Source organism: Acomys russatus, chromosome 8 (genome assembly GCF_903995435.1).
Source record: "Acomys russatus chromosome 8, mAcoRus1.1, whole genome shotgun sequence".
Classification (NCBI taxonomy): Eukaryota; Metazoa; Chordata; class Mammalia; order Rodentia; family Muridae; genus Acomys; species Acomys russatus.
In genome coordinates this window covers 16748544-16776389 of record NC_067144.1, presented here as the reverse complement: position 1 = coordinate 16776389, position 27846 = coordinate 16748544, and the positions used below count along the sequence as shown (strand labels likewise).

Sequence of the window (27846 nt, the reverse complement as noted above, 5' to 3'; positions counted from 1 at the left end):
CTTCTGGCTCCACAGACACTACATGTGCATGGTAACCATACAGGCAAAACACCCATACACATAAACAAGAAAAACAAAAATAAAAAAATCTCTCCCGAGGGCTGGAGAGATGGCTCAGTGGTTAAGAGCATTCACTGCCTGCTCTTCCAAAGGACCCGGGTTCAATTCCTAGCACCCACATGGCAGCTCACAACTGTTTGTAACTCCAAGATCTGACACCCTCACACCAACACACACAAATTAAAATTAAATAAAAATTTAAAAAATCTCTTCCACCAAACTGGGACTGATATGGAGGTCTGTAATCTCAGCTACTTAAGAGGATGAGATAGAAAAATGAAGTTCAAGGCCAGTCTCGGCCACAGAATGAGTTCAAGACTTAGTTTTAACTTTCCATTCCCAAAGGCTATGTAGCCAATCTGGTAATTTCTTGCCACAGTGTGACAAGAATGGCCTTTCATCCAGTTTCCAATAGAAAATCATTTCTGAGCTCAATGGGTAAAATACTTGGCTCAGAAAATTGATAACCCAACTTTAGTCCCTAGATCCCATGGTAGGCAGAGATACTGACTACCAAAAGTTGTCCCCTGACTTCCAAACATACACCCTCTGGGATACACACACACACACACACACACACACACACACACACACACACACACACACGGGAGAGAGAGAGAGAGAGAGAGAGAGAGAGAGAGAGAGAGAGAGAGAGAGAGAGAGAGAGAGACACAGACAGAGACAGAGAGACAGAGACAGAGAGACAGAGACAGACAGAGAGACAGAGACAGACAAAGACAGAGACACAGAGACAGAGACAGAGACTAATATGCTTTAAAAACCCATTTCTTTGCTGATGTTGTAGGGTGCACTGAGATGGACCCCAGGTAAGATGACCTTGCAGTAGGCACACTGAGGTAGAGACACAAATAAGCCACAGAACAAAGGAAATCAATTACTTTTCTGAGCTCAGCAGATTAGTGAAGGTAGGATATAAGGTATTGGTTAGGAAGTTAATTCTACTGCTGCATTGCAGTGGCTGCTACACTAAGCAGCTCAGGAACATACTGGGCAGTATATAAAGCATGGCTTATTCTCTCTCCAGGGGCAGAGTCTGGTATCTAATATTAGCAAGCTCACTCATTCATACCAGTTTTCTGTATTAGTCCATTTTACTTTACTATAATGAAATACCTGAACCAATTAATTTATAAAGAAGCTTTTTGGTTCAAAGTTTGGAGGCTCAAAGGCCAATCTGCTTTTTTTTTTTTCTTTTTTCTTTTTCGAGACAGTTTTTCTGTATAGCCTTGGCTGGATTCACTTTGTAGACCAGACTGGCCTTGAACTCATAGAGATCTGCCTGCCCCTGCCTCCCTAAGTGCTGGGACTACAGGTATGTGCCACACTGTCAGGCTGGCCCATTTTTCTTGTTAAGATTTATTTGCAACTTGGTGGTGGTGCCATACACCTTTAATCCCAGCATTTGGTTAGGTTAGCAGAAGTTGGTGGATCTCTGAGTTCAAGGCCAGCTTGATCTACAGAGGGAGTTCCAGGACAGCCAGAGCTGTTACACAGAGAAACCCTGTCAGGAAACACAAAACCCACCTTTATTAACACTAAACATTTATGTAACACTTGCCTGCCAAAAGCATCTTAAAATTGTTATAACTCTCGGTGTTCACAACTCTTTCTCTTTCAGTGGTTTTTCAGACAAGATTTCACTGTGTAACTGTTCTGGACTCACTTCATAGACCAGGCTGGCCTTGAATTCACAGAGAGCTGCCTGCCTCTGTCTCCTGAGTTCTAGGAATAAGAGAGTGAGCCACCACACCCAGCCCTATCCACACCTTTAATCCCAGCATTCAGGAGGCAGAGGCAGGTGGATCTATGTGAGTAAAAGACCAACTTGGTCTACACAGTGAGTTCCAGGATAGCTAGGGCTACATAGAGGGAGATCTTGTAAAAGAAATAAACAAGCAAATAAACAAATGAAAAACCAAATTCAGTCAGTCGGCATAAAAGAGCACTAGTATATAACTTATTAATGTAATCTTGGCTATATATTAAAGAACCAAATAATTATTAATGTATCACATTGGATAACGCAGAAACTCTGTGAAAATGGAGGCCAAAAAAGTAGATTACCTACTGGAAGATGTGGAACACAGGTTTTAACAGAATCTTACCTGATTTCAGGAATTATCTTCAAAGGGATTGGGCAGTTTAGGGGCCACTGTATTTTGGCAATACAAGACATTCTAGGAGAGAGTGTTCCTAGAAATAGCACTATAGCACAGAACAAGGTCAAATGTGCATACAGAAACACCAACTGACCTTTACACTTAAAAAGACTCACTCCTTTTTAAAAGCTCATTTTTAAGTCACAGTTCTGAAAAGGTTCGCTGCTCTTTGTTGTAAACTGCTGAGATAACTTAATCTTGAATGCATCTACCATGCTAGCCAGGAATGGTGGCACACGCCTTTAATCCCAGCATTCACAAGGCAGAGGCAGGTAGATCACTGTGAGTTCGAGGCTAGCCTGATCTACAAAGAGAGCTCCACGACAGGTAGGGCTATTACACAGAGAAACTCTTGTCTTGGAGGGGGTAAAAAAAAAAGGCTACTCATCTATTAAAAACAAGGAAATCAGCCAGGCCTGGTGGTACACACCTTTAATCCCAGCACTTGGGAGGCAGAGGCAGGCGGATCACTGTGAGTTCGAGGTCAGCCTGGCCTACAAAGTGAGTCCAGGACAGCCAAGGCTACACAGAGAAATCCTGTCTCGAAATACCAAAAAATAAAAAATAAAAAACAAGGAAATCCTGAAGTTTGTGGGCAAATGGATGTAACTAGAAATCATAATACTGATTGAGTTAACCCAGACTTTGAACACTAGCCCAAAAGAGATGTCCCATGAAAGTCTTCACTTACCAGGGGACTGGGTTAGGTATGGGGACCTCCTATTGAGACTCTAGGTGAGAGAAGCATGGGAGAATGAGGAAATAGAAGGATCCAGAGGGTCCTAGAAACCTACAAGAAGAACATCATGACGGGTGGATCTGGACCCAGGAGGGTCTACTTAAACTACTGCACCAAGGACAATACATGCAGTAAACATTGAACCCCTACTCAGATCCAGCCAATGGACAGGACATTCTCCACAGTTGTGTGGAGAGCGGGGACTGACTCTGACATGTACTCTGGTGCCCCATATTTGGCCACTTCTCCTTAGTGGGGCGGCCTGGTGGTATTCAGAGAAAAAATAGGCAGGCTACCAGGATGAGACTTGATAGGCTGTGACCATACAGTGGGGGAGAAGGTCCCTTTCTGTCACAGACCTAGGGGAAGGGAATAGGGTGAAGGAGGGAGGGAGGGAGGAACTGGAGGAGACAAGCAAAGGGACAACAACTGAGATGTAACCTGAAAAAAAATTTTTTAAAGCAACTTTCTTCTTTCTTCTTGTTCCTTTTTTGTTTGTTTGTTTGTTTTGGGTTTTTGTTTGCTTGTTTCTATGTAGCTTTGCTGTCCTGGAACTCAGAGAGATCTGCCTGCCTCTGCTGGGATTAAAGGCATGTGCCACCACTGCCCAGCTAACTTCTTTTTTGAGACAGCGTCCCACATGGTAGCCCACACTGGAACTCACTATGTTGCCGAGGCTAACCTTAAACTCACAACAATCCTCCTGCCTCAGCCTTTGAGGTGTAGAGATTATGGGTGCAGGCCACCATATCTGTCAATTTGGTTTTATGATTTCAGTAAACATAGCACCCCTAAAAATGTTGTTCAGAGTAGATGCATATCTCCATAGAACTGTATAATGTATCAATAGAGCCCTCCTTTCCAACAAGCACCCCAAAATTCCTCAGGTAAAATACAATAAAGGAGTTTACCATGCTGGGCATAATACTGCACACCTTTAATCCAGGCAGGTGGATCTCTGTGACTTTGAGGCCAGCCTAGTCTACAAAACGAGCTCCAGGACAGCTAGGACTACACAGAGAAACCCTGTCTCAGAAAAACTTAAAAAGTTTTATCTTCAGAAAATAAAATATAGACTATATTTGGAATTCTTAATAGTATGTGAGTATGTGCTAACGAATAGTCCGCATTCCTGTACGGCAGGCAGCCCTAAAGATAGTGACGCTAAAACAGTGGTTACAGCAGCCATAGCTAATAGAGTACTCCCTATGTGTCAGGAAGGTACAAGCCTCCTGTACATAATAAATACTGTAACCTCACCACACTCCTGCAAAGCAGCTCCAGCCCTCATCCTCATTTTACACAGGAGAAGACGGAAGCACAGCAAGGTTAAATGACTGCACTGAGCTCCCCCACCTCCCACAGGGAAAAGGCAGGCTTTTCTTTTCTGTGCTCCAATATAATTAGGAACTCCCTCTACAGTCTGTTCTCAACCACACGACCACATCGCTTTTGCATACTACTGTGCCAGGCAGGATTTTACTTCACTTTTCATAAACACTAGGCTCCCTTCCCAGAAAGCAGATCATTAACAGAGTAGGATCCCAATTAAATTGGGGTTTAATTCTAGGTCCTCCCAGCTCCCTAACGCTAGGAGGCTGGGAGTTTCTTCCTGTGATTAAGAAAGGTTGCAATAAAATATACTTAATTCCGAGTCATGGTAAAGATCAAATAAGAAATCACACTATAAATCCTAATTATAGTGGATATTTGTTGTCTGCCTTTCCAAGCATGCAAGCACCCTGACCTAAAAAAGACCGCCTTTTCACTGGGAGGTTCATTTGCTGCATGTGCCTTCTCCCTCGCCCTAGCAACTGATCCCATGTGCCAACCCTAAACCAACCAGCTATCATGCTGCAGCTAACTTGTTCTGGAAGGGGGGCAGTGGTATATGACCCAAACCAGCCCACACAGAAGAAATGGGGCTATACAGATGAAAACACCTGGACAAAGCTATTACTCCTTATTTTATATATTTGACCCTCAGAGTGTGACTTCAGGAACCATTCTTGGGACCAACTTAGCCGCTATCTTGTAACTACGAGGAAAGAGCAGGAAATAGCATAGATAAAACAGACCTGATGGTGAGAAGCCAGACCCTGAACTACTTATTACGACAACCAATAGATTCTCCTATTGCCTAAGTCGGCTACTGTCAATTTGTTTATCACTTACAAAAAATAATAAAACTGAATCATAACTCATAATGAATGCAGTGTCTAATAATGACTTCTTCTAGTGCCCAGGAAGCATTCAATAGTTAATTCAACAGGGAAGAGTCAGAGAGGAAAGAAGTTGAAGACAGAACACAGAACTCCCTCATTAGCTCTACAAAGAGAGCAAACACGCCCCACCCCAGACAAGGTTTCTCTGTATAACAGTCCTGACTGTCCTGGAACTCAATTTATAAACCAGGCTGACCTTGAACTGAGAGGTCTGCCTGCCTCTACTGCTCAAGTGCTGGTCCAGCTTCCCACTTAATGCTTTATCCTTCAGAAAAGTTTTTCAAAACAGCTGTAACAAGAAAAGTTGCCAGCAATGGAGCGCAGCATCTGTAAGGCCCCACTTGTCCCACCTCTGCCTGCTCAGCCTGACACCGTTAAAGTCACAGACTCTCATCTCCAGCATGCATTCTAACCATGGACATCAGGGTCACCTCCTTCCGCCCGGCCTACTCTCTGCATCAGTGTCTCCCAAGTGCTCTCAAGACAGCGTAGTGCCTGTGCCTGCTCTCTCTATCCAGACTCACCAGACTTGGCAGCGCTTTGCTGACTCACGCCCCCAGTACACACTGCCTGGTTCTTCACTGTTCCAATGCATGCCTGCTTGGACACATCAACTCAGCTAGAGATATGCAAACGTACATGTGGGGGTGGGGTACCACGGGCGGGGGGGAAGGGGGGGCGATAGGGATGGACCTAGCCAACTGGCTTTGGGGAGGGGGATCAAGACAGGGTTTCTCTGTGTAGCCCTGGTGGTCCTGGACTCACTCTGTAGACCATTCTGGCCTCAGACTCACAGCAATCTGCCTGCCTCTGCCTCCTGAGTGCTGGGATTAAAGGCGTGCGCCACCACATCCAACTAGGCAAGTGTCTTGAGAAGGGTCTGCCTCTGACATGGACTCTCTTTTCCACTCATTGATCACTTCTTCCTGGCGGGGACGGCCTTTCCAGGCCACAGAGGAAGAGGATCAGGCAGTCCAGATGAGACTTGATAGGCTGGGGTGAGAGGGTTAGGGGAGGAGGGCTCTGCCTTTCTGAGGACTAGGGGAGGAGGGGAGGGAAGAGGGATGGAGGGTGGGACTGGGAGGAAACTACAATGGGGATGTAAACTGAATAAAGTAAAAATAAATAAAATTTTAAAAGTTTATTTTTAGAAGTTTTTCTTTAACATTGTATGTGTGCACATGCATGTGTGTGAACACGTATGTTGGTGTGTATGTGCCACGGTATATGTGTGGAGGTTAGAGGAGAGTTTGCAGGAGTTGGTTCTCTCCTTCCACATGTGGGTTCCACAGATGGAAATCAGGTCATCAGGTTTGGTGACAAAGCTTTATTCACTGAACTATTTCTGTCTATTGAACTTGTCCTACTAAGTACTTTTTCAATATGTATGTCCTGAAGGAGACACAGGCAGGCCTCTATAAGTACAGTTTTAGGGACTCTCACCCAAACCCTTCCATTATACTTACTGCTATTAGATCTAGCAAGCACCTCAGGGCAAAAAAAGGAAGTGGTTCCAAAAGCATGTGACAATCTAGATAGTGTCACATTGAAACTACATACACTGTGCCAAATTTCAAGAATTCAAGTTAGATCGATCACCATAGGGAACTAGCTGCAAAACACGAGAGATGGACCGTTCCTCAGCAGTTTGCTCATGCTTGCACCATGGGAGTGAGCAAGCTTACTCCATATGTGGGACCTTTACCTGTGCCTACCATGCTGAACCTTAATAAGTGAATGCCAAGGAGTGTATCGACTGCTCTGGGCATTCGTCAACTATGCCATCCACTGTTTCAGCAGCAGCAGTAGTGTTCTTGGAAAGTCTTTTGAAGTTTAAGGGAAGATGGGGCTAACCTGAAATCAGGAAGAAGGACTGTATGCAAGAAGCAGAACTCCTGGATGGGGTGAGCAGGCTTCTTGGCAGGCCTGGGGTGGCCGACTGGCTGCTTGTCTAAGTTTTAAGGCAGCACACCAGAGGTGAATAGTGCAGAAGAGACTGTGGGACCTGCAAGTCCAAAACGTTTACTGACATATTCTACAAGTTTGACAAGTCAGATCTGTAGATGAAGACAGAACTAGTTTTTATTTTGTTTTGAGACAGGGTGTCTGCATGTAACCTGGCTGTCCTGGAACTTGCTATATAAACCAGGCTTGCCTTGAACTCACAGTGATCCTCCTGCCTCAGCCTCTGAGTGCTAGCCTTAAAGGTGTGTGCCATGATGCCCGGTATCAGAATCAGTTTTAACAAACCATCCATTGATAAACTTTCCCTAGAACTATATGAGAGTGCTAGGAATCCATCATCCAATAGGGCTAGTATTATTATAGGGCTTGTGATGTGGCTAAGTGGGTAAAGATATTGCCATGCAAGCCTGACCACCTGAGTTCAATTCCTGAAATCCACATAAAGGTAGAAGAAAAAAATCTTAACTCCACAAAGTTGTCCTCTGACCTCCCTCCACACCTCTGCTGTGACACAGGTGTGTACACACACACACACACACACACATACATAAGAAGAAACATGTTTTTTAAAAGTGTACCTTTTTTTTTTGAGACAGGGTTACTCTGTGTAGCCTTGGTTATCTTGAACTCACTTTGTAGACCAGGCTGGCCTTGAACTCATAGAGATCCACCTGCCTCTGCCTCCTGAGTGCTGGGATTACAGGCATGGGCCAGCACATGAGCTTTTTATTTTATGTGTATGAATGTTTTGCCTGCATCATATGCCTGTACACCATAGTTGGGCCTGGTGCCTGAGGAGGCGAGAGGATGGGCCACATGCCTTGGATCTGGACTTACAGATGGTTGTGAGCAGCCATGGAGCCTCGGTCTGCTGAAAGAGCAGTCAGCATTCTTAACCACTGAGCCACCTCTCTATGGTCCCCACTAATACTAGCTCTTACACTTGAACTCTCTGGTGGGTTGGCAGTGCTAGAGACCAAAGGCAAGGACTTCAAGCTTGCTAGGCCAAGCACATTACTACTGCACAACCCAGGTCCAGACAAACAATATTACTTTGCACTATTCTTCAAAAGACTCAAGCTGTGTATGATGAAGGGTGGCTCATATTTGTAACTGCAACACTTGGGAGGCTGAGGTAAAAGAATTTTTTTGAGTTTGAGACAAGTTTGGGCTGACAAATGAAACAGTATCTCCACTCTCTCCCCCAAAACTGCCAAACAAAACAAAACTAGCCCATGAAGGTTCAGTGAGTAAACGCTATTTAACTTATACTCTTTCTAAGGTGGGTAAAATTCCCCCAAGGTAGTGTACGACAGAATTCAGAATTTAAACCTAACACTTTATACATTTGTTTTCACTTACTTCTAACAGATTCACCATTACCTTTAGTGTTATAGGAACATGAGCCGCAACAGTAATGGCACATGTATTAGAAAAACAGATTTTTGAGCCAGGTGTGGTGGCGCATGCCTTTAATCCCAGCACTGGGGAGGCAGAGGCCAGCCTGGTCTACAAAGTGAGTCTAGGACAGCCAGGGCTACACAAAGAAACTGTCTTGAAAAAAACAAAAAACAAACAAAAAACAACAACAACAAAAAAAAAAAAAAAACATTGGAGCTAGAGAGGTGGCTTAGCTCTTAAGAGCCAGGCCAGCCAGCCTGGTCTACACAGTGAGTTCCAGAATAGCCAGAGAAACCCTGTCTCAAAAAAAAAAAAAAAAAAAAAATCAATCAACCAATAAATAAATAAACAAATCTTCTTTTAAGAAACACATAAACTGCTACAGTATGCACTTTAAAATGTTTTGTTAAACATATTACAGTATAATTACTTCTTTTATAATTCTATGATTTTACTTATATTTTTAAAAAAAGTATTCTGCTGATGTACAGGCTTTTATTCACAGCATTTAGGAAGTAGGGGAAGATGGATCTCGTTGAGTTTGAGGTCAGTTTGGTCTACATAGTAAGTTCAGGCCAGCCAGGGAAACACACTGAGACAAAGTTACTCTAAGCTCAGTATGGTGGTGTTTATCTCCCAAAGGATAGTAGAAACAGAAGTATCAGGGTCCAAGGTCATTCTCAGCTACACAGGGAGTTGGAGGCCAGCCTAGGCTGTATGAAAGCCTCCTCAAAGCAAAAGAAAACACATCCCAGCTCTCGGGAGGCAGAGGCAGGCAGATCTACAGAACTACTCCTAGGGCAGTCAAGGCTACCCAAAGAAACCCTGTAATGAAAAATTAAAAGGGAAACATTCTGAAAACAGACTTTGTGAGATTTCATCATACCACAAAAACGAGCCCTATTCTGTGACCAAAAATGTAAGCAAATAATCACATCTCAGGTAAATCTCAAAAACCAAACCAAACCCTTTTCTAGGAGTCATACACTCATGTTCTCAAGTACAGAGAAAAAAGCATGCCACTATTTTTAGCATCCCTCATGTCAAAAGTGATTTGTAAACAACTTTGAATGTGATGTAACAGCCTTGTAGATCTGAGGGTTCCCCCACTTCTCTGGCAGTCATCCTAGTTCAAACACAGAAAGCCTTAAACTAATATAACTTTCAACTTGTGATTGCAACAGAGTTGCGGGAGGAGAGTATGGGGGGTGGAGGGGAGTAGGGCCCTGCTATACGCCTACCTACAAATACAGATAAATCAATTATTTAGAAAATCTAAATATAAAATAAGTATAGAAAATAATCCCACTGGGAGTTTGATTGTGCTCTAGTGAGTACATAGGCAACACAAATTGGACTTGGTTTTTTTTTTTTTCCCTGTTCTTTTTGTGGGGAGAGGTCACAAGGGTAGCAGTTGGACCTAGGAGGGCTGGGAGGTGAATGAGATTGGAGTGCATTATGTGAAACCTCAAATAACCAACAAAAATATTATGTTGAAAAAAAAAAAAAAAAAAAAAAGAAATAATCTGTCTCATAATCAGAGTGAGTCAGTGTTAAAACAGATAAAAGTAGCCTGGGACTTCAGAATCCAAAGTTCACCTAATGAGACCACTCTCCTTAAGAGGAGGAGGTCCCCAAGAAAAAGGAAGGCTTTCATGTTTACACAAGGAGAAATCAGAAACTGGGGTGGGGAGCTCATTCTCCCTCAAGCAAGTCATCTTGGTTTTCACTGAGGCTGGCCTCAAACTCTCTATGCTGCCAAGGGTGATCTTGAACTTCTGATCCTCCTGCCTCTACTTACAGCCCTGCACCATCACATCCAGCCATTTTGCTGGCTTGTTTCGAAGGATATTTGCAAATCTGCCTCGGTTTAAAAAAAATAAAACAAATAAGAAGCAAAAATCACCTTTAATCTCAGCTTTCGGGAGGCAGAGGCAGGCAGATCTTTGTGAGTTTGAGGCCAGCCTGGTCTAAAAAGCAAGTCCGGGACAACCTGGGCTACATAAGAGAAACCCTGTCTCGAAAAAAGAAACAACAACCAAAAAAAAACAAAAAACAAAAACAAAAACAAAAAACAAAAAGCAATCATTTCTCAAGAGGAGCGAAGCTGTCCCCAAGCCCAGTGTCTCCTCTTCTATAAACAGTTCAGCTAAAGCCAATCTCTCTTCTATAAAAAGGCATAGTTAGTCAAGCATAGACTATTTCCTCAAACCTCAAGCCATCATCCACTTAAGAGCCTTCCTGACTCTCTTTTCCTATTGTCAAGTGTATAGTGAGAAAGGACGGCTATTAAGTAGGTAACCAGATTCAATGTGTGTGTGATTAAGTTAAATTGTAGCCCAGGCTAGTCTCCTGCCTCATCATCCTCCTGACTCAACTTCCTAAGTGATAGGATGATACCCAACCACAGCTGGCTTTCAAATTCCTGTTAGATTGTTTTGGTTTGGTTTGGGACTGGCTCTCACTCCTGGCTGTCCTGGACCAAATGCACACTGACCCTCCTGTCCCTGCCTCTCAAGTGCTGGGACTAAAGGTGTGTGCTGCCATGCCTGGCTAGATTTTTTTTTTTTTTGTAAGCACTGTGTGGCACAATCAGGAGAATCTTCTACAAACGGCTCTAAGAGAGGAGGAAGGAAGTACAGATGGGCGTAACAACATACTCTTGTAATCCCTTCATTCAGGAAGCTAAGGCAGGAGAATCGCTATATGTACGTATGTATGTATATATGTTTGTTTTAGGGCCTCATTTTGTAGTGGCTGGCATGGAACTTGATAATGTAGACCAGGCTGGTCTTGAACTCAGAGGTCCAACTACCTCTGCCTCCCAAGTGCTGAGACTAAAGACCACACTCATTTTGAATAGTTTGAACTGCATTACCAATAGCCCTTAGGAAAGAGAATGAGCGGAAGATACAATCAGAAGCTAGAACTTTAATTGAATTAGGTGCCAGACTTAGCCTACCGTGCATTAACCATCAAGAGAGAGAGAAGAATACATCAAAGCCGGTCCATGCCAGACTCTGATGACAGTGACACTCCCAGCATCATCCTTCGGCCCTTTTCTCCCCCATGCCAGTCGTCATCTATTACCACTGTACGAGACGAAATAGCATTTTTAATATTTTTCGTTTATTGTTAAAACTCCCTGTGTATGTGCATGTTCGGGGTACAGCAGCTTCTCTCCTTCCACTGTATTTGGGTTCCAGAGGTTAAATTCAGGTAGGCAGGCTTGCACTAGGGTAAAGCACCTTTAATGACTCAGCCAGCTCCCTGGATCCCTGGCTAGATGCTATTCTTAATTTTTCTTTAAAACCAGGTCTTAAGCTGAGCAGTGGTGGGGCACACCTTTAATCCCAGCACTTGGGAGGCAGAGGCAGGTGGATCTCTGTGAGTTGGAGGCTAGCCTGGTCTACAGAGTGATTACAGGACAGCCAGGCCTACACACATAGAAACCCTGGAGTGGGGAGGTCTTACTGCTATGAGCCCACAGGTGTTGGAATTATAAGTTGTGCTGCCATGCCCGGTCCTAGTATCTCTATGCAGTCCTGGCTGTCCTGGTACTGAATATGTAGACCAGGTTCCCCTTGAACTCACAGAAATCTCCATGTCTGTACCTCCCAAGTGCTGAAATTAAAAGCAGTTGGTACCATACCTCGCCTATATGTTTTTAGTAGCAATTCTACTTACTTTTAGAATCTCTAAACATCAAAATTGAATAGAATATGCTCCCTACCTCTATTTTACTCTTAGCAGACTGTTTTCTGTGTTTTTCCTATCTTCAAAGTTTCTCCTTCCTCAGTGTCTATTCCTAGCAGCTTCTCCTATAACAAGCTCCTGTATCCTCTTTGCCTCTATGACTATCTCCATCCCTGCTTCAATATAGCTTTAGGCTCTCCCAACAAAGATCCTGAGCTTTAGTCCTCAACCATAACTAGTCACCTCAATTACGATCAAAAACCCTTCCCCAGTTAAGCCACTCTTTCGGAGCACAGGTCTCTGTCCTAACTCATCTTCGTGAGCGGAAGGGGGGGGGGGTAGGTTTTGAGACAGGGTTTCTCTGTGTAGCCTTGGCTGTCCTAGACTCACTTTGTAGACCAGGCTGGCCTCGAACTCATAGCGATCCGCCTGCCTCTGCCTCCTGAGTGCTGGGATTACAGGTGTGCGCCGCCATGCCCGGCTCCTGCAGTTCCTTAATCACAGAATCATTACAGGAAGAAAAATTCAGAAATAATCCAATCCACTGCTCCCCAAATGAAAAAAGCAACAACAGCAAAAACCTGGACATGGTAGTGCTCATCTTTAGCTTCAGTCAGGGGGACCTCAAGGAGTTTGGGGCCAGCCTGGTCTAGAGTGAGTTCCAGGACTGCCAGAGCTACACAGAAATCCTGTCTTGGAAAAAGAAAGAGAAAGAGGAAGGGAGGGAGGGAGGGAGAAAGGGGAGGAGGAGGGAGCAACAGAGGGGGAAGAGAGAGAGAAGAGAAGAGAAGAGACGGGGAGGAGAAGGAAGGGGAGGAGAGGGAAGGGGAGGAGAGGGAAGGGGAGGAGAGGGAAGGGGAGGAGAGAGGAGAGGAGATAAGAGAAAGAAAAGCCAAAACACACAAACGAAAAACAAAATCAAAACACCTTGAGCCCACCAGGCTGAATTCCAACTCAAAATACCTCTGCCTCAGTCTTCTGGTGAGGGGGTGGGGGGGATGGGGAGTTGGGGGCTAGGGGTGTCAGGATTCTAGTTGTGTGTCAGCCCATCCAGTTCCCAAACTTTACATTTTACTGCGTACATTGTAAGATGTATGAAACTAACTTTACATCATCACTGCAAACATACATACCTGAACCCCGTTTCATAAAGCCTGGCTATGTGAACATAGTGGAAACTTCTAGTCTACTCCAGTTGCCTTTCTATTCGGATGCCATCCACTAAACTGTCTTCACAGCCCACAGTCAACTGGGACTCAAGAGTTGGAAGACAGTGACTCGAATTTGAACTTCCAAATTACTAATGAAGCAACTGTAACTCGGTGGTGAATTAAGTTTCTGATCCAAGAAGCGCACCGTTGTAATCCCAGCACACCGGGAGGCAGAGGCAGGCGGATCTCTGTGAGTTCAGGGACAGCCTGGTCTACAGAGTCCAGGACAGCCAAACCTACACAGAGAAATCCTGTCTCGAAAAAAGCTGATAAATAAATAAATAAAATTTTTTAAAAGTTTCTGATCCACGGAAGTTTGCCCATAAAATTCAAACTCTTGTCTGCTAAGTCTCACACACACCAGTGCGGTTTCTACTTAAGACTTCTGCCCTACCACTCACTCCCACTTAGTATACAAACACAACCTCAGAGCACCCGCCCCAATTCCTGATCTTACATTCTTCTCCAAATCAGCCCTCAAAGTCACTGCTTGTTGGTGAGCTCGTCCTCGTAGCCGCCACTTCATTCTTCCGCGGTCAATCCCCCTCAGTCACTAGCCATAGTCACCCCTCGTAGTCACTGCTGCATACTTACTCGGTCATGGTCCCGTCGCAGCCTCTGCCTCGTGCTCTCCGAGGTCAGAGTCCCTCGCAATTACTGCTCCGGGGTCGCAGACCCCTCACAAGCGGCCACTCCTGGGTCACAGTCCTCCTGGCTGTCACTGTACCTCGGTCACAGTAGCTCCTGCTTCACACTTCCCTGGCTGTCACTGACCCATTCTTCACTCACAGCCCCCTCACGGTCCCAACCCGCAAGCACACGCTCCCCCGGGGTTCCTTACCGCAACTCCCCCGGCCTCCGGTCCGGTCCGATTCCTTCCCCGCGCCGCGTCACCGACTAGCGAAGTCAAATAGGTTGCGGGGAGACGCCCGGGAAACATCTGACCGGACTGCGGACCGGAAGTCCCGCCTACCCCCCGCCCTCTTGTCAATTCCACCACCGCATCCCTGAAAACCACAACCTGACATAGTAGTTCCGCTTCCAGCAGGGCCGGGCGGGTGAGTGACGGAACAGAAGCGCTGGAGGCGTGGGTCAGCGGCCCCGGAATTCCGGATGTGTAGCGCCTCCTGCGGGCCGCGGCGCTCGCTCGGCCTGTGGTCTCCCGGCGTCCCTTGCGCCCGCCAACCCTTGCACTGGTTACAAGGGTGGCCCCGACTCCCCACCTCACCGAAGAATCCAAGCCCGCTAGCTACGTCCAGCGAACAATCGGGTCTGAGCTCACTTTTCTTCCGGTAATTTTGACCTAGGTTGACTCACCAGAAAATGAACCCTAAGAATCGACTGAGCAAGAGTAGAGGCGAGGGCAAAAAAAGCACAAATGTTCAGTCTCGAGAACGAACTTCCTACGGCGAACTTTTGTAGGGATTTTGTTTTATAGACGTTTCTTTTCCTCTTTTAAGATTTTTGTGTGTGTCCACTGAGGTCAGAAACAGGGTAGCAGGTATCTTGGAGCTGGGGTTAACAGGCCCTTGTGAGCCCCTTTCCGTGTGCTGGACCCTGAACTCCAGCCCTCTAATAGAACAGTAAATGCCCTTTTCATTCTTGACCGAGGAACTCTCCAGCCCTTTTGGGGGGGGGGGAGGGCGGCGGGGGCGGGGGGGGGGGTAGCTTTTGTTTGGGGATTAAGAGTAACAATTAGACAAGGTCTTAGGCTGTTGCCTAGGCTATCCTGGAACTTACTGTGTCTTATGCTGCCCTTGAACTTGCAGTGGCCCTTCTGCCTCCGCCTCCACAATGCAGGCATTAGCCACACCCTGTGGGATTTTGTAGATGTAAGGCAAGTGGGTACATACGTTACAGAAGATGGGAGGAAACTTGAATGTATTTTGTTTGCATTTTTTACTTGAAGATAATTGAGAGGAAAGAGGATGAGTAAACTTGTAAATCTGCTGAGGGAAAAAAATTATTAAAATCTGACATACCCTTTACTTGTTCAAGTAGGTATTTGGGCATGGCAGATAAAATGGCCCAAAAAAGGGCTGCCAAAACCGGACATGGTGGCGCACACCTTTAATCCCAGCACTTGGGAGGCAGAGGCAGGTAGAACTCTGTGAGTTCGAGGCCAGGCTGGTCGACAAAGCGAGTCCAGGACAGCTCAGGCTACACAGAGAAACCCTGTCTTGGCAGGGTGGGGAGGCGGGGGCTGGGGGGAGAAAGGCTGCCTAGATGGAGGAGACACCAAGGGCCTCTCTGGGGAAGATGGGCATCACAAGGATAGTGGTTTAGATTATAGCCAACATAGAAATAGCTGAATCTTTCTTTTCTTTCTCTCTTTCTCTTTTTTGTTTTTTCCAGACAGGGTTTCTCTGTGTAGCCCTGGCTGTCCTAGAACACACAGAGATCCGCCTGCCTCTGCCTCCAGGATGCTGGGGTTAAAAGCCAGGCTGAGCCAGGCGTGGTGGCTCATGCCTATAATCCCAGCACTCGGGAGGCAGAGGCAGGCAGAACTCTGTGAGTTCGAGGCCAGCCTGGTCTACAGAGTGAGTCCAGGACAGCCAGTGCTACACAGAGAGACCCTGTCTCAACAAAAAACAAAAAAGCAAGAAATGACATGAGAGGTAAAAAAACAATACATTTTATATGTGTTTTCTTTTACATCGTATAAAGAACAATGAATAAAATGCACCCAAATATCTAGTTGTCTGAAATATTAAAATGAATTATTAAAATCGAACCATTAAACATATAAAGCCTAAAATAACAGGTCTTAGGTAACAAAGTGCCAACTTATTTTTATTTGGTCAGGGTATTTAACAATATAAAAAAGTTGAGGATTCTTCAAAGTCACACTCACTCTTTCCAAAGATTCAGTAATAGAAACCACCAAATGCTGCTACAACACAGAATAAGCTGTCCTAAAAAATAAAAATAAAAACCACAGAGATCCATGATGTCATTGCTAATGAGAAAGTGGGTCAACACAGGCAATTGAAATTGACATTATACCAGATTCAAACTCAGAGTGATCTTCCTGCCTCAGCCTCCCAAGTGCAGGGTTACAGGTGTGACCCTTCACACCCTGCCTATTGCCAGTTTTCAATTATGAACATTTCTTCCTCAGGAAACAGAAGTTTTCCAGGTTCCCAAGGAGCAGCTCTAGAGTTTGTTTTCCCGAGGACACCTACAATACTGCTAGCTAAAGGTGCCAGTAGGGTTGGAGGGGAGTTGGGAGAGAGGATAATCAAAGCAGTATGGAAATGCCAATAAAACCTATTATGTAGAATTAATCTTTACTAATCTAATCTTTGAAGTTAAGGAAGGAGACTAGAGAGTGGGAGGTCAGCCTCTTTAATTTTATATGTGTGTGTGTGTTGTTATATATCTCTCCAGGTGTGGTGGTGTATGCCAGTTTTCCATATACAGAGGCAGGATCTGAATTCTAGGTTAGCTTGGTCTACATAGCAAGTTCCAGGACAGCCAAAGCTACACAGAGAAACCCTGTCTTGAAAACAAAAACAAAACCAAAAAAAAAAAACAACCAACAAAAAACAAAACAAAACAAAACCAAAAAAACCCAGGGCTGAAGAGATGGCTCAGTGGTGAAGAGCACTTCCTGCTCTTGCAGAGGACTTGAGTGTTCCAGCCCCCACATCAGGTGGCCATTGGGGATCTGTCACTTTGTTCTGACCTCTACAGGCACCTGCATTCACACACACACACACTTACATATATTTATAAATATTTTGTTTATTTATTCATTTTGGTTTTTTGAGACAGGGTTTCTCGGTGTAGCCTTGGCTGTCCTGGGCTCGTTTTGTAGACCAGGTTGGCCTCAAACTCACAGCGATCCACCTGCCTCTGCCTCCCAAGTGCTGGGATTAAAGCCACCACCGCCCGGCTATATTTAGTATTTTTTTTTTTTTTTTTTTTTTTTTTTTTTTTTTTTGGTTTTTCGAGACAGGGTCTCTCTGTGTAGCCTTGGCCATCCTGGACTCACTTTGTAGACCAGGGCTGGCCTCGAACTCACAGCGATCCGCCTGCCTCTGCCTCCCGAGTGCTGGGATTAAAGGCATGCGCCACCACGCCCGGCCTATATTTAGTATTTTTAAAGCATAGACAATGAGGCAAAAAGAAAAGATGGATAAAGAATTATTGTTTAAATATGTGAATGAATGAATAAGCTTTAATACATATTCATAAAATAATTCTATGTTTCCTTATTTAACACAAATAATTATTAAATTCTTTGAGGTTCTTATTGCTGACAGCAGCAGCACATTACCCTGTACTCTGCTGGGGGAGACAGCTCCATACATGATAGGCCAACTCCTCCAGCTTTTACTTTGCAACATGATCTCACCAAATTGCTCCACTAGTTTTGAATCACTCTCTGCCATGGCAGACCTTCCACTGGAGATCCCCTTGCTTCGCCCAGCTTTATTTGTTCACCTATTAGCTTACAAATCACTAAATGCTTTGTAGAGCTCAGTTAAACTTGGTAAAATACCTTTAGGAACTTGTTACAGGACTTCTACCTGCCTTAGCAATCAATGGTTGTCATACCAACTTCCTCCAGGCCGGAAGCCAGAGGCAAACCCTTTGGTGGGCGGCACTGCTGTTCCTTGGCTGGGTATCTCTGTTCTAACAATAGCCTATCTGTAGTGGGAGACCTGGGTTTTTTGGGTTGGGTTTGGTTGGTTTTTTGTTTTTCCAGACAGGGTTTCTCTATGTAACAGCCCTGGCTGTACTGGACTCGATTTGTAGACCAGACTGGCCTTGAACTCACAGAGATCCACCTGCCTCTGTCTCGCAAGTGGTGGGATTGAAGGTGTGCGCCACCATGCCCAATTCAGCCTGGTTTTTGTTTGTTTGTTTGTTTAATGTCCATTCATTCACAGAGTGACACTTTGGTTTTGTGAGGTTTTACAGGGGTTGTTTTGGGGTGACTTGAGATAGGGTCTCAAGTATTCAAGGAGCTTAATCCTTCTGCCTCCACTTCCCCAGTGCCACGTCCACACTCAGACTGATGCTTTTGTAAACTCTGACAACGAGCAGGAGCATGTGGCAAGCTTTCTACCGACTGAGAGTCCCTGGTCCAAACCTGGACTTACTAATCAGAACTTACTTTCAAGCAGCCCTGGCATCTATGCTTTTAAACACGTTCCCTCAGTATTGGGAAGCCCAACCCAGCCTTTGGAAAACCTACTTTCTAATATTCATGATACAATCTCAGAATAATAAAGTGATTTCCTCAAAGTCAATCAAAGTGACTGAGCTGGAAATAGAGCTCCCTTCCTAGTTTACTCAGTCCAAGTTCTTTTCCGCTCTACTGACTGTGACTCCTAATGACAGCCTGGGAGGACATTAGTGCGAGGTGATTTCTAGAAACAAGTGTCAAAGTAATTACCTGGAACACATTTGCCAATAACACACCAATGTTTAAATGAAACCTTGTGTTTGTTTAGGTTTGGTGTCTTGTGTGTAGGTGTGTTTATTTAATTTTTATTTTGTTGTTTTGAGACAGAGTTCTCATATAGCCCAGGCTAGCCAATGAAGACTTTGAACTCCTTACCCTACTGCCTGTACTACCGAGTGCTAGGAACATTGGCATATACCACCAAAAGTGATAGGGGACAGAAAGAATAGGTGAGGTACTTTCATATTCTGTACTATAAAACACATTTGTACTTCATATTATGGAAAGGAATCTGCCTATATGCCTTAACAGAATACATTACTAATTGATTTTTGGGTTTGGGTTTTTGTTTTGTTTTGAGATGGAGTACATCTATGTGTCCCAGGCTATCCTGAAACTAGATTGTAGACCAGGATGGCCTTGAAGTCACAGCAGTCTAACTGCCTCTGCTTTTTGAGTTTGGGATTAAAGGCATGCAATACCAATGCCAACTGATTGTTCTTTTTTAAAAAATATTTCTTGGGCTGGAGAAATGGCTTAGAAGTTAAGAGCACACAGAGAGACCCTGTCTTGAAAAACAAAAAACGAAAACGAAAAACAACTATGTTATTAGAAGCTACTTCATCATTTCCTGCTTTAAGTAGAAATGTCTATGAATTCTTCTTGTTTTTTCACAAATAAAATAGTAACATTTCAAGTAAAACCATTGATGCTGGGCAGTGGTGGTACACGACTTTAATCTCAGCACTAGGGAGACAGAGATAGACATATCCCTGAGTTCAAGTCCAGTGTGGTCTACAATTCCAGGACAGCCACAGTTACGCAGAGAAACCCTGTTTCAAGCCCCCCACCCTTCTAAAAGCACTTTATCCAGAAATCTGAGATGGGTCTCAAAAATACTAGAGCATCCTCACATTTTGGCAGCAATCTGATGTGCAAGAGAAAGGAGTTTCCCAAGAACTTACGTTCATGAAAACATCGTGAGTGTAGTTGTCAGTGTCCGCATCCCAGAAGCATCGAGCAGCCATGCTGAAATAGCAATGAAGAAGGGTCAGCAGTCCACATCTGGCCACTCGCCTGCCCCAGCGCAGTCATTTCCTACATTCTGGCAGGGCCATGCTTCCAAACCTTTCCAAAGTGCGCTGGACACCCAGGAAGGACGGAAGTCATAGGTGTCTGCTTGCAGTGAGAGGTGAGGGCCCAGGGCCTCTGCCCACCGCAGTACTCCAGGGGCTGCCTGACAACTACAGGGTGCTACAGAGTCCTGAAAGGATGGAGGGAAGGAACCTGTGTGACATGGCATAGAATGGAGACCGAGAGTTGCTTCTCTTCTACTATGTTGAGTGCAAAGATGAAGCTTGAGTTGTCAGGCTTTGAAGGAGAGAGAAACATGTTTTTTGTTTAGATCACAAGTGGGGGATGAGAAAAAGACTTGTGAGAGAGCTGAAAAACATCCTTGAACAAATTCTGAGAGGAGATATAAATGTGAGCCAAAAATAGGAGGCGGGGCTTTTGGAGACTTGGGATAGTTTTGGCTGTTCATCGCTCCACTTCGAGATGCTCCTAAAGAGAACCGCTCAAGGGAAGGCTTCGGGGCTCCAGGTTCCGGTTGCTCCGGGTTCCAGCAGAAGAAATCCTGCTGATTATGCCAGGAGGATTGTTCCTCAGAACTGATATCCTTACGGTTTCATTATTTTATTCTTTAGTCTTCTTTTCCTGTTGTTTAAGTTAGTCGGGTTATAAGTGAGGTACTCTTGGTTAATAAGTTCGTAATAAAATAAAATTGTTGGGGGCTGGAGAGATGGCTCAGAGGTTAAAAGCACTGACTGCTCTTCCAGAGGTCCTGAGTTCAATTCCCAGCAACCACATGGTGGCTCACAATCATCTATAATGTGATCTCATGCCCTCTTCTGGCCTACAGGTATACACGCAGGCACTTTATACATAATAACAAATAAATAAATCTTTAAAAAAATAAAAATAAATAAAGTTGAAATATAAATGTTAAGAAAATTGAGCCTACAAGGCTAGGTGTCTGGTGCCTATATCTGCCATGCCACTTCCTCAGCCTCCTAGTACTTTCTGGAGCTTGGCCTGACAACATTCAACAACGCCAACCCAAATGAGTGTAAGTTTCAGGTACAAAACACTTCAGCATCCATAGTGTCATTCTGAAGACACCTCTAGATTTGGGGGGCTAAGATGTAGTGAGGTGGTGGTCACTTACCTCCTCCTATGTGTAGGGCCCTAAGTCCCCATCCCTACCCCACAGCACAGCAAACCAAACACCACAGGCTGTCAGGAGGCCAGAGTCAGGCCCTGGTGACGGGCTGCTAAGCAGTGTTGGCATCCAAGCATAGAGCAAGCAACAAGAGCGTTGTGACTCAATAAGAGATGACTCTGAAGACTTCAACCTTGGAACCACCCAGACTGTTAGCCTTACTATTCAGTTGCCAGAACCTCTTCAGTTCACAGCTGCATCTGTTAATCCGTCCTCCTCATTCTTGCAAAGATACCCACTTACTGAGTCATTATCCACACAGTGGGAAACTTCCAGAAACACAGAGACAAGAGAAACTACTCACAATACTCCTTCACCCCTCTGCTCGCCAATCACTACTTGCACCACCATTTTATACCGGTCATATCCCAAATCTGGAAAAGAAAAGAAAAGAAAGATATCTATACCAAATATGAGGTAAAATCACCTAGTGAGCACAGTCCTTCAGGAACAGAGCCAGCTCTCAGTACACAGGTACTTAGGAGCACGCTGGTCAGGCAGGGGTCCGGAACCCGGAGGGAAACACGAGGTTACCCTATGTAACCTTACAGCCTAGGCTTCCCTTACACCTCTCTAGTCTGGATAAGGCTCAGAGCTATCTTAGGGGGAAAATAAAGAAAAAAATAAATGTATAGATAGTAAACATGAGTGACAAATAACAGCTTGCCAATATTAAGAATTGTTGAACTACCCAGCACCCAGGAAGCAGATGTGAGTTCGAGGCCAGCCTGGTCTACAAAGGAGTCCAGGACAGCCAAGGCTATACAGAGAAACCCTGTCTCGAAAAACAACAAAAAAGGATGGAGAGATGGCTCAGAGGTTAAGAGCACTGCCTGCTCTTCCAGAGGTCCTGAGTTCAATTCCCAGCACCCACATGGTGGCTCACAACCATCTATAATGTGATCTGATGCCCTCTTCTGGCCTGCAGGTGTACATGCAGGCAGAGCACTGTATACATAATAATAAACAAATCTTTGAAAAAAAATTGTTGGACTACTCAGGTATGCCTCTAATCCCAGCACTTGGGGAGGCAGAGACAAGTGGATCTCTGTAAATTCAAGGCCAGCCTGGTCTACAGAGTAAATCCAGGACATCCAAGCCTGCACAGAGAAACTCAGTCTCAAACAAACAACAAAGAACTCTGCGAAGGGTAAGCTCTTCGGATGCTTTCAAAGTGTTGCCTTCTGGCCACTGGTGGATTTTTTTCTCAGTGTTAACTATAGGGGCACTTGACTGTGAGGCACTGAAGCACTTGCTCACTTCAGCTGGCTTAGCACAGATATAAAATGTGCCTAAAGCACTTTTCTGTAGTGAACTTAATCCCTTAAATGTCGCTGGGTGGTGGTGGCACATACCTTTAATCCCAGCACTTGGGAGGCAGAGGCAAGGATTGCTGTGAGTTCAAGGCCAGCCTGGTGGACAGAGCAAGTTCCAGGATACCCAAGATAACAGAGAAACCCTGTCTCGGAAAAATAAATAAATAAATCACTAACTGTGTCAATTTATCCTGGCACCCCAGTGTTTACTACTATGACCTTAACCAGTGTTGCTAATAATGCCTCTTGTTTTCCACTGAGTGTAGACTACAGTAGAAATGTAGCTTTATACTTATCACGTGAGTCTTATGATACTATGTCATTCTCATGCATTAGATGGAAATGGAACACTGTTTTGAGAACAAATCCTCCACTTTTACAGAGTGGCCCTAATGGAATAAAAACCATGGCATTTTACCAAATAAAAAGGCGGGCAAGGCTAGATTTGTGACATGACTTTGTGGTAGAACACTTGCCTAGCATGCAGGAGGCCTTGAGCTCCATCTCTAAAGCTACAGAAAGGGGTTGGCACAGATAAAAGTAAATAACTTTTGTGCTACAACATTAAAAATAGTATTTTGGGTGTAGGGCATGGTAGCTCACACCTTTAAACTCATCACTTAGGAGGCAAAGGCAGATGGATCCCTATGAATTCTAGGCCAGTCTGGTCTACATAGCAAGTTCCAGGCCAGTAGAACTACACAATCAGACCCTGTCTCAAAAACAAACAAAAAAATGTTTTTGATAGCAAGAGACAAGCATAAGATGTACCGTGCAGATGTTGGGTTTGGCAGGAGTGGAGGGCTGAATAAGAAAAGCAGTGAAGGATTCGTCAAGTGCTGGGCCTAGGACAGCCTGGGAGATGCTGAACTGAACAATCAGGGGGTTGGTGGGAAAAACAAGCAAAAGGGGGGCCTTTCTAAATTCTTGGGTTTCTTGGACAGTGATTCCCTGTGATCTTTTAGTATAAATATTTACTCTTTCTCACCATCTGCAAAGTCCCACCTGAGTAAAAGTCACCAAATAATTATAGAATTCTAGACACTGAAGAAAATTTTGTCTTTGATAAAATGTATAGTTCACATCCTGGGTTTAAAGATAGGGCAGGGTGGTGCACACCTCTAATCCCATCATTCAGGAGACAGAGACAGGAGAATCTTTAAGTCCTAGGCCAACCTAGTCTACAGAGTGAGTTCCAGAACAGCTAAGGCTACACAGAGAAACCTTGTCTCAAACCAACCAAACAACAACAACAACAAAATCAGGGCAAGAACAAATAGGTAGAACTGGATGTTTGAGGGGAACACATTTTTAGCCCGTGTTACCTTTTAGTTTATCTTTAATGATTTCTGACAGGCGTTTTGTGAGATGAGGCATTTCATCTGGAGAGTACTCAGCACCTGTCAGTTCCTCCTTGAGCACGGCGTGAATGCAGTTTTTAACCACAGAAGGTCTAAACCTAAGTCAAACAATTTGAGATAGCTAATGTCAGCTCACAGCCAGCTGCCTTCACACTTCAGCCTTAAGGTTTTCGTTTCGTTTTGCTATTTCTTACATTTTCATTATAAATATAATATAAACAAGCAAATAACTCATGTCCCACATCCACATCTATGGCCTGGGCTTCCTGAACTTCAGCCCAACACACATTCCACCAGATGTCTAACAGGCAACTCAAAATGAACATCCTAGACTACGGAGCTCAGCTTGTGAAGCATTTGCCGTGTGTTGGGGCTCCGGGCACTATCAGCAGTGCCACACACAAAGTTAGACACTCCACATTAGTTCCCAATAGTCTCACCTTGCCTAGGTGAGGTCTTCATAAAGTCCTCTCAGTCAGCTGATGTTACTCCATTCATCCAGTGCTCAAGCCAAAAGCCTTGGGATCAGTTTTGTTGGTGAGTAAATCCTATCTGTTCTACCTTCAAAACCATCTAACGCTCAGTCGGTCTGACCCAGCTACCGTGTCCCGTTACTCCCAGCCTATACTGACTTGTGTCCCTGTGTTTTTTTTTTTTTTTTCTTTCTTTCTTTCTTTCTTTCTTTTTTTAATCTTGTGTTTACCTGCAGGTAAAACTTGGAACTACAGATACAGGATGGCTATAAGCCACCATGGGGGTGGGAAGGCACACAGCAAATGCTCTTAATGGCTGTGCCTTCTCTCCAGCCCTCTGTACACATATATTTGTGTGATTAGGAGGGCATTTTTCTTTTTCTTTTTAAAGATTTATTACAAATACAGTATGTATATGTATGCCTGTGTGCCTCCACACCAGAAGAGGGCACCAGATCGTGAGCCCCATGTGGTTGCCGGGAAATGAACTCAGGACCTTTTGAAGAACAAACAGTGCTCTAAATCTCTGAGCCATCTCTCCAGCCGCCCCCCGCCCCCACCTCCCCGCCTTTTCTAACAGTTATTTTGCGTCAGAGCATCTGTATTGATTCTTTCCTTTTACTACCTAGCTCTCCAGGACTGAACTCTGGTCATCAGGTTTGAAAACAAGTGCCTTTTCCAGCTGAGCCATCTCACTGGTTTGCCTAAGCGCTTTCTTTTTTTTTATAATTTTACTTATTTTTATGTGTTTGTCTGTGTATGTATGTGCACCACATGTAACTCCTGTTGCCCTTGGAGTTAACAAACAATTGTGAGCTGCTGTGTGGGCTTTGGGAGCCAAACCTGGGTCAGCAAATGGACAGCAAATGGTTTGAATCCTTCTCCGGCCCCTGCTTACACTCTTCCGATCTTTCCTAAGATGCTAAGCCTCTCTTCGAACAAGTCACACATGAAGTCACTGCATCCTCACTCTGCACTGTTTATAAGAGAAATACAGCTCAAAGCCATTCTATACATTTAGAACATTTCTTGAGGTAACTGAACATACATTTCTCTATATCCACGGGGAAACTACTGCATGAAGTTGCTATTACATATAGCCAAAGCTCCTCTCCCCCTTTAAAAAAAAATTATGTTTATTTTATGTTCATCGATGTTTTGTTAGCATGCATGACTAAGCACAACATGCAGTGACCGTAGAGGCCAGAAAACAGCATCTGATCCTCTGGAACCATAGTTACAGACGGTTGAAAGCTACCATGTGGGGGAATGGAACCCCAATCCTCTGGAGAAGTAGCCAGTGCCCTTAACCACTGAGCCACCTCCAGCCCTCTATCTTGGTTTTTGAGATAGGGTCTTCCACTGGGACTTGCCAGGGGATCCCAGGGTCTCTGTTTCTCCATTACTGGGGTCAAATTTCCATCAGTGAGATTACAATGTGCAATGGCTTTTTATATGGGTGTAGGACTTGAACTCGGGTCTTCACGATTTCAGAGTAAGCACATGACAGACTGCGCTATCTCTACAGCCTTCCACGAACCTACTCCACCCAGAGCACCGCCGCCCCCCCCCCCCCCCCCGCCCTTCCCCCCGCACGCACGCACGCACGCACGCACGCATGCACGCGCGCCCGCCTTAAAAAAAAAAAAATCCTCTCTTGGGCCCAGTGAGATGGCTTAGCTGGTAACGGCCTTTGCAGCGTGATACCCAGAGTTCAATCTCCAGGACTCATATAGTGGAAAAACAGAACAAATTCTCAAAAGTTGTCCTCTGATCACAAGTGCACAGTAGCGCGCGAGCACGCACGCACGCACGCACACACACACACGCACATGCACCCCTTTTCTTTTCAAGATGAAGTTACTGGTGGACCCTACAGACTTAAATTGGAGTCGAAGTCGACACTTTATAGGAAGGGTTTTGTATTGAGTCAAGTCAGGTGGCAGAAGCAAGCATATCCTGGCACAGTGTGCTCACGGTAACCCTTGCAAGCTGCTTGTTTCTAGCCTCTATGTTTCCTGTCCCGCAAGTGCAACCTCAAAGCTTCCGAGAGGTCAGCCACTCCTACCGCGCACGGTCTAGGGCTCGGGGAAGACGTGCTAGTCAGACTGCAGAGTTCTCTGCAAGGGAGAAGTCGCCTCCTCGGATGGCTAAAGCCAGCACCAGCCCGCCCCTCTCCGCGTCCCCTTAGCCCGCTCCCGCTCCAGGGCCCCCACTCCCGATGTAGCCCGCCATGCCCCGGCCGCTACGCGCCTTTGCTGGAAAATGGGCCTCAGGATATAGGTGTTCTCGGGCTCGCCTGAGTTCTTGTCGGCCTCTGACAAGGCCTCCGATAAGGACTGGCCACGGGTGGACACGGCCATATCCCCGCGTCCCGGTCCCGCAGATCTCCAGAGCTAGGCCCAGCCCGTTGCAGCTACACCAAGATCCTAGAAAACGTTGCCCGGGCAACGGGTCATTCACGTGATGTGTTGGTAGCCACGCCCCCACGCTGCGCCTGCTCACTGGCTGCAGGCCTGGGAAGCGGGATTTAGCACCAAATAGACAAGTCTAGAAGTCAGGCAACTGACCACCTACTAGCACTAAGTAAGAGGAAAAACCAAACTCAGCCTAACTTCCTTTTGTTTCGTTTATGTTTTTTGAGCCTGGGTGCATGTAGCTCAGACTGGTGTCCGGGAGTTCCTGCCTCCACCTCCCCAGGTTTGGATGGGATAACTCACCACTATTACAAATTTCATGGGTGCTGGGCTAGAACTCTGCTGAGTCACATCTCTGCACACTGGCCCTTGTGCTTTTTAACAACTTCTGACTTAAAAGTAGGAGACAAGTAGAATTTATATATAATTTTGTAATTTTTTTCTCCTAGACAGGGTTTCTCTACATAGTCTTGGCTGTCTTGGAACTCACTCTGTAGTCCAGGCTGGCTTCAAACTCCTATAGATCTGTCTGCCTCTGCCTTCCAAGTGCTGGGATTAAAGGTGTGTGCCACCACACCCGGCTGCAGATTTAATTTCTATGGAGGCCTGTCTCTTTGCCATGCAGAGGGTTGACTCTTTGCTGGGTTCTTAAGTGGCCTTTTCCTTGTTCTCACGTAACAAGTGAGTTCTGGGTCTCTCCTTCCCTCTCCCCACCTCCTCCTCCTCCTCCTTTAAACAAATGGGGCCAGGCGTGGTGGCGCACTCCTTTAATTCCAGCACCGGGAGGCAGAGGCAGGAGGATCGCTGTGAATTCGAGGCCAGCCTGGTCTACAAAGTGAGTCCAGGATGGCCAAGGCTACACAGAGAAACCCTGTCTTGAAAAACCAAACCAAACCAAACAAAACAAAACAAAAAAACAAAAACAAAATAAAACAAATGGGGTGGGGGGATGGAGTGATGGCTTTTAGTGGTGAAGAGCACAACCAGGGAACCCAGGTTTCAATTCCAGCATCCACATGGCAGCTCACAACCATCTGTCCAATTTCAGGGAATCTCACGCACTCTTCTGTATTGTAGTAAATTTTTAAAAATCTAATAATGTTTA

At 45.1% G+C, this 27846-nt stretch overlaps 2 protein-coding genes across 3 annotated transcripts in view; both read right to left on the bottom strand.

Annotated features, from left to right (window-relative positions):
* The window catches only part of Pcyt1a (phosphate cytidylyltransferase 1A, choline), a 36533-nt gene extending 22060 nt beyond the window's left edge, over positions 1 to 14473 (bottom strand). Inside the window, exon 1 of the mRNA XM_051149772.1 lies at positions 14319 to 14473. The gene's annotated coding sequence lies outside the window, so the exon portion shown is untranslated. The remainder of the gene's footprint in view (positions 1 to 14318) is intronic.
* A 1640-nt stretch (positions 14474 to 16113) lies between these two features.
* Dynlt2b (dynein light chain Tctex-type 2B) lies at positions 16114 to 26789 on the bottom strand. Of its 2 annotated transcripts, XM_051149770.1 has the most exons (5): positions 26578 to 26782; positions 23816 to 23949; positions 21479 to 21548; positions 19859 to 19922; positions 16114 to 16392 (listed from the first exon to the last, which is right to left on the bottom strand). In XM_051149770.1, exons 1-5 carry the CDS (start codon positions 26685 to 26687, stop codon positions 16345 to 16347), a joined length of 426 nt encoding a protein of 141 aa, XP_051005727.1. In that variant the 5' UTR covers positions 26688 to 26782; the 3' UTR covers positions 16114 to 16344. The 2 variants fall into 2 exon arrangements, with proteins under 2 accessions (XP_051005727.1, XP_051005728.1); XM_051149771.1 differs by lacking the exons at positions 16114 to 16392; positions 21479 to 21548 and having other exon boundaries at positions 19861 to 19922; positions 26578 to 26789.
* Positions 26790 to 27846: the final 1057 nt, after the last annotated feature.

What these genes read in the sequence shown, in the direction of transcription:
- Dynlt2b (XM_051149770.1), bottom strand. Translation starts at nt 26,687, where the DNA reads ATGGCCGTGTCCACCCGTGGCCAGTCCTTATCGGAGGCCTTGTCAGAG. An exon ending in CATTAAAGATAAACTAAAAG is followed by an intron (nt 21,549 to 23,815) that starts GTAACACGGGCT and finishes TTTCTTTTCCAG; the next exon opens with ATTTGGGATATGACCGGTAT. An exon ending in CTCACGATGTTTTCATGAAC is followed by an intron (nt 16,393 to 19,858) that starts GTAAGTTCTTGG and finishes TTTATTTTTTAG; the next exon opens with GACAGCTTATTCTGTGTTGT.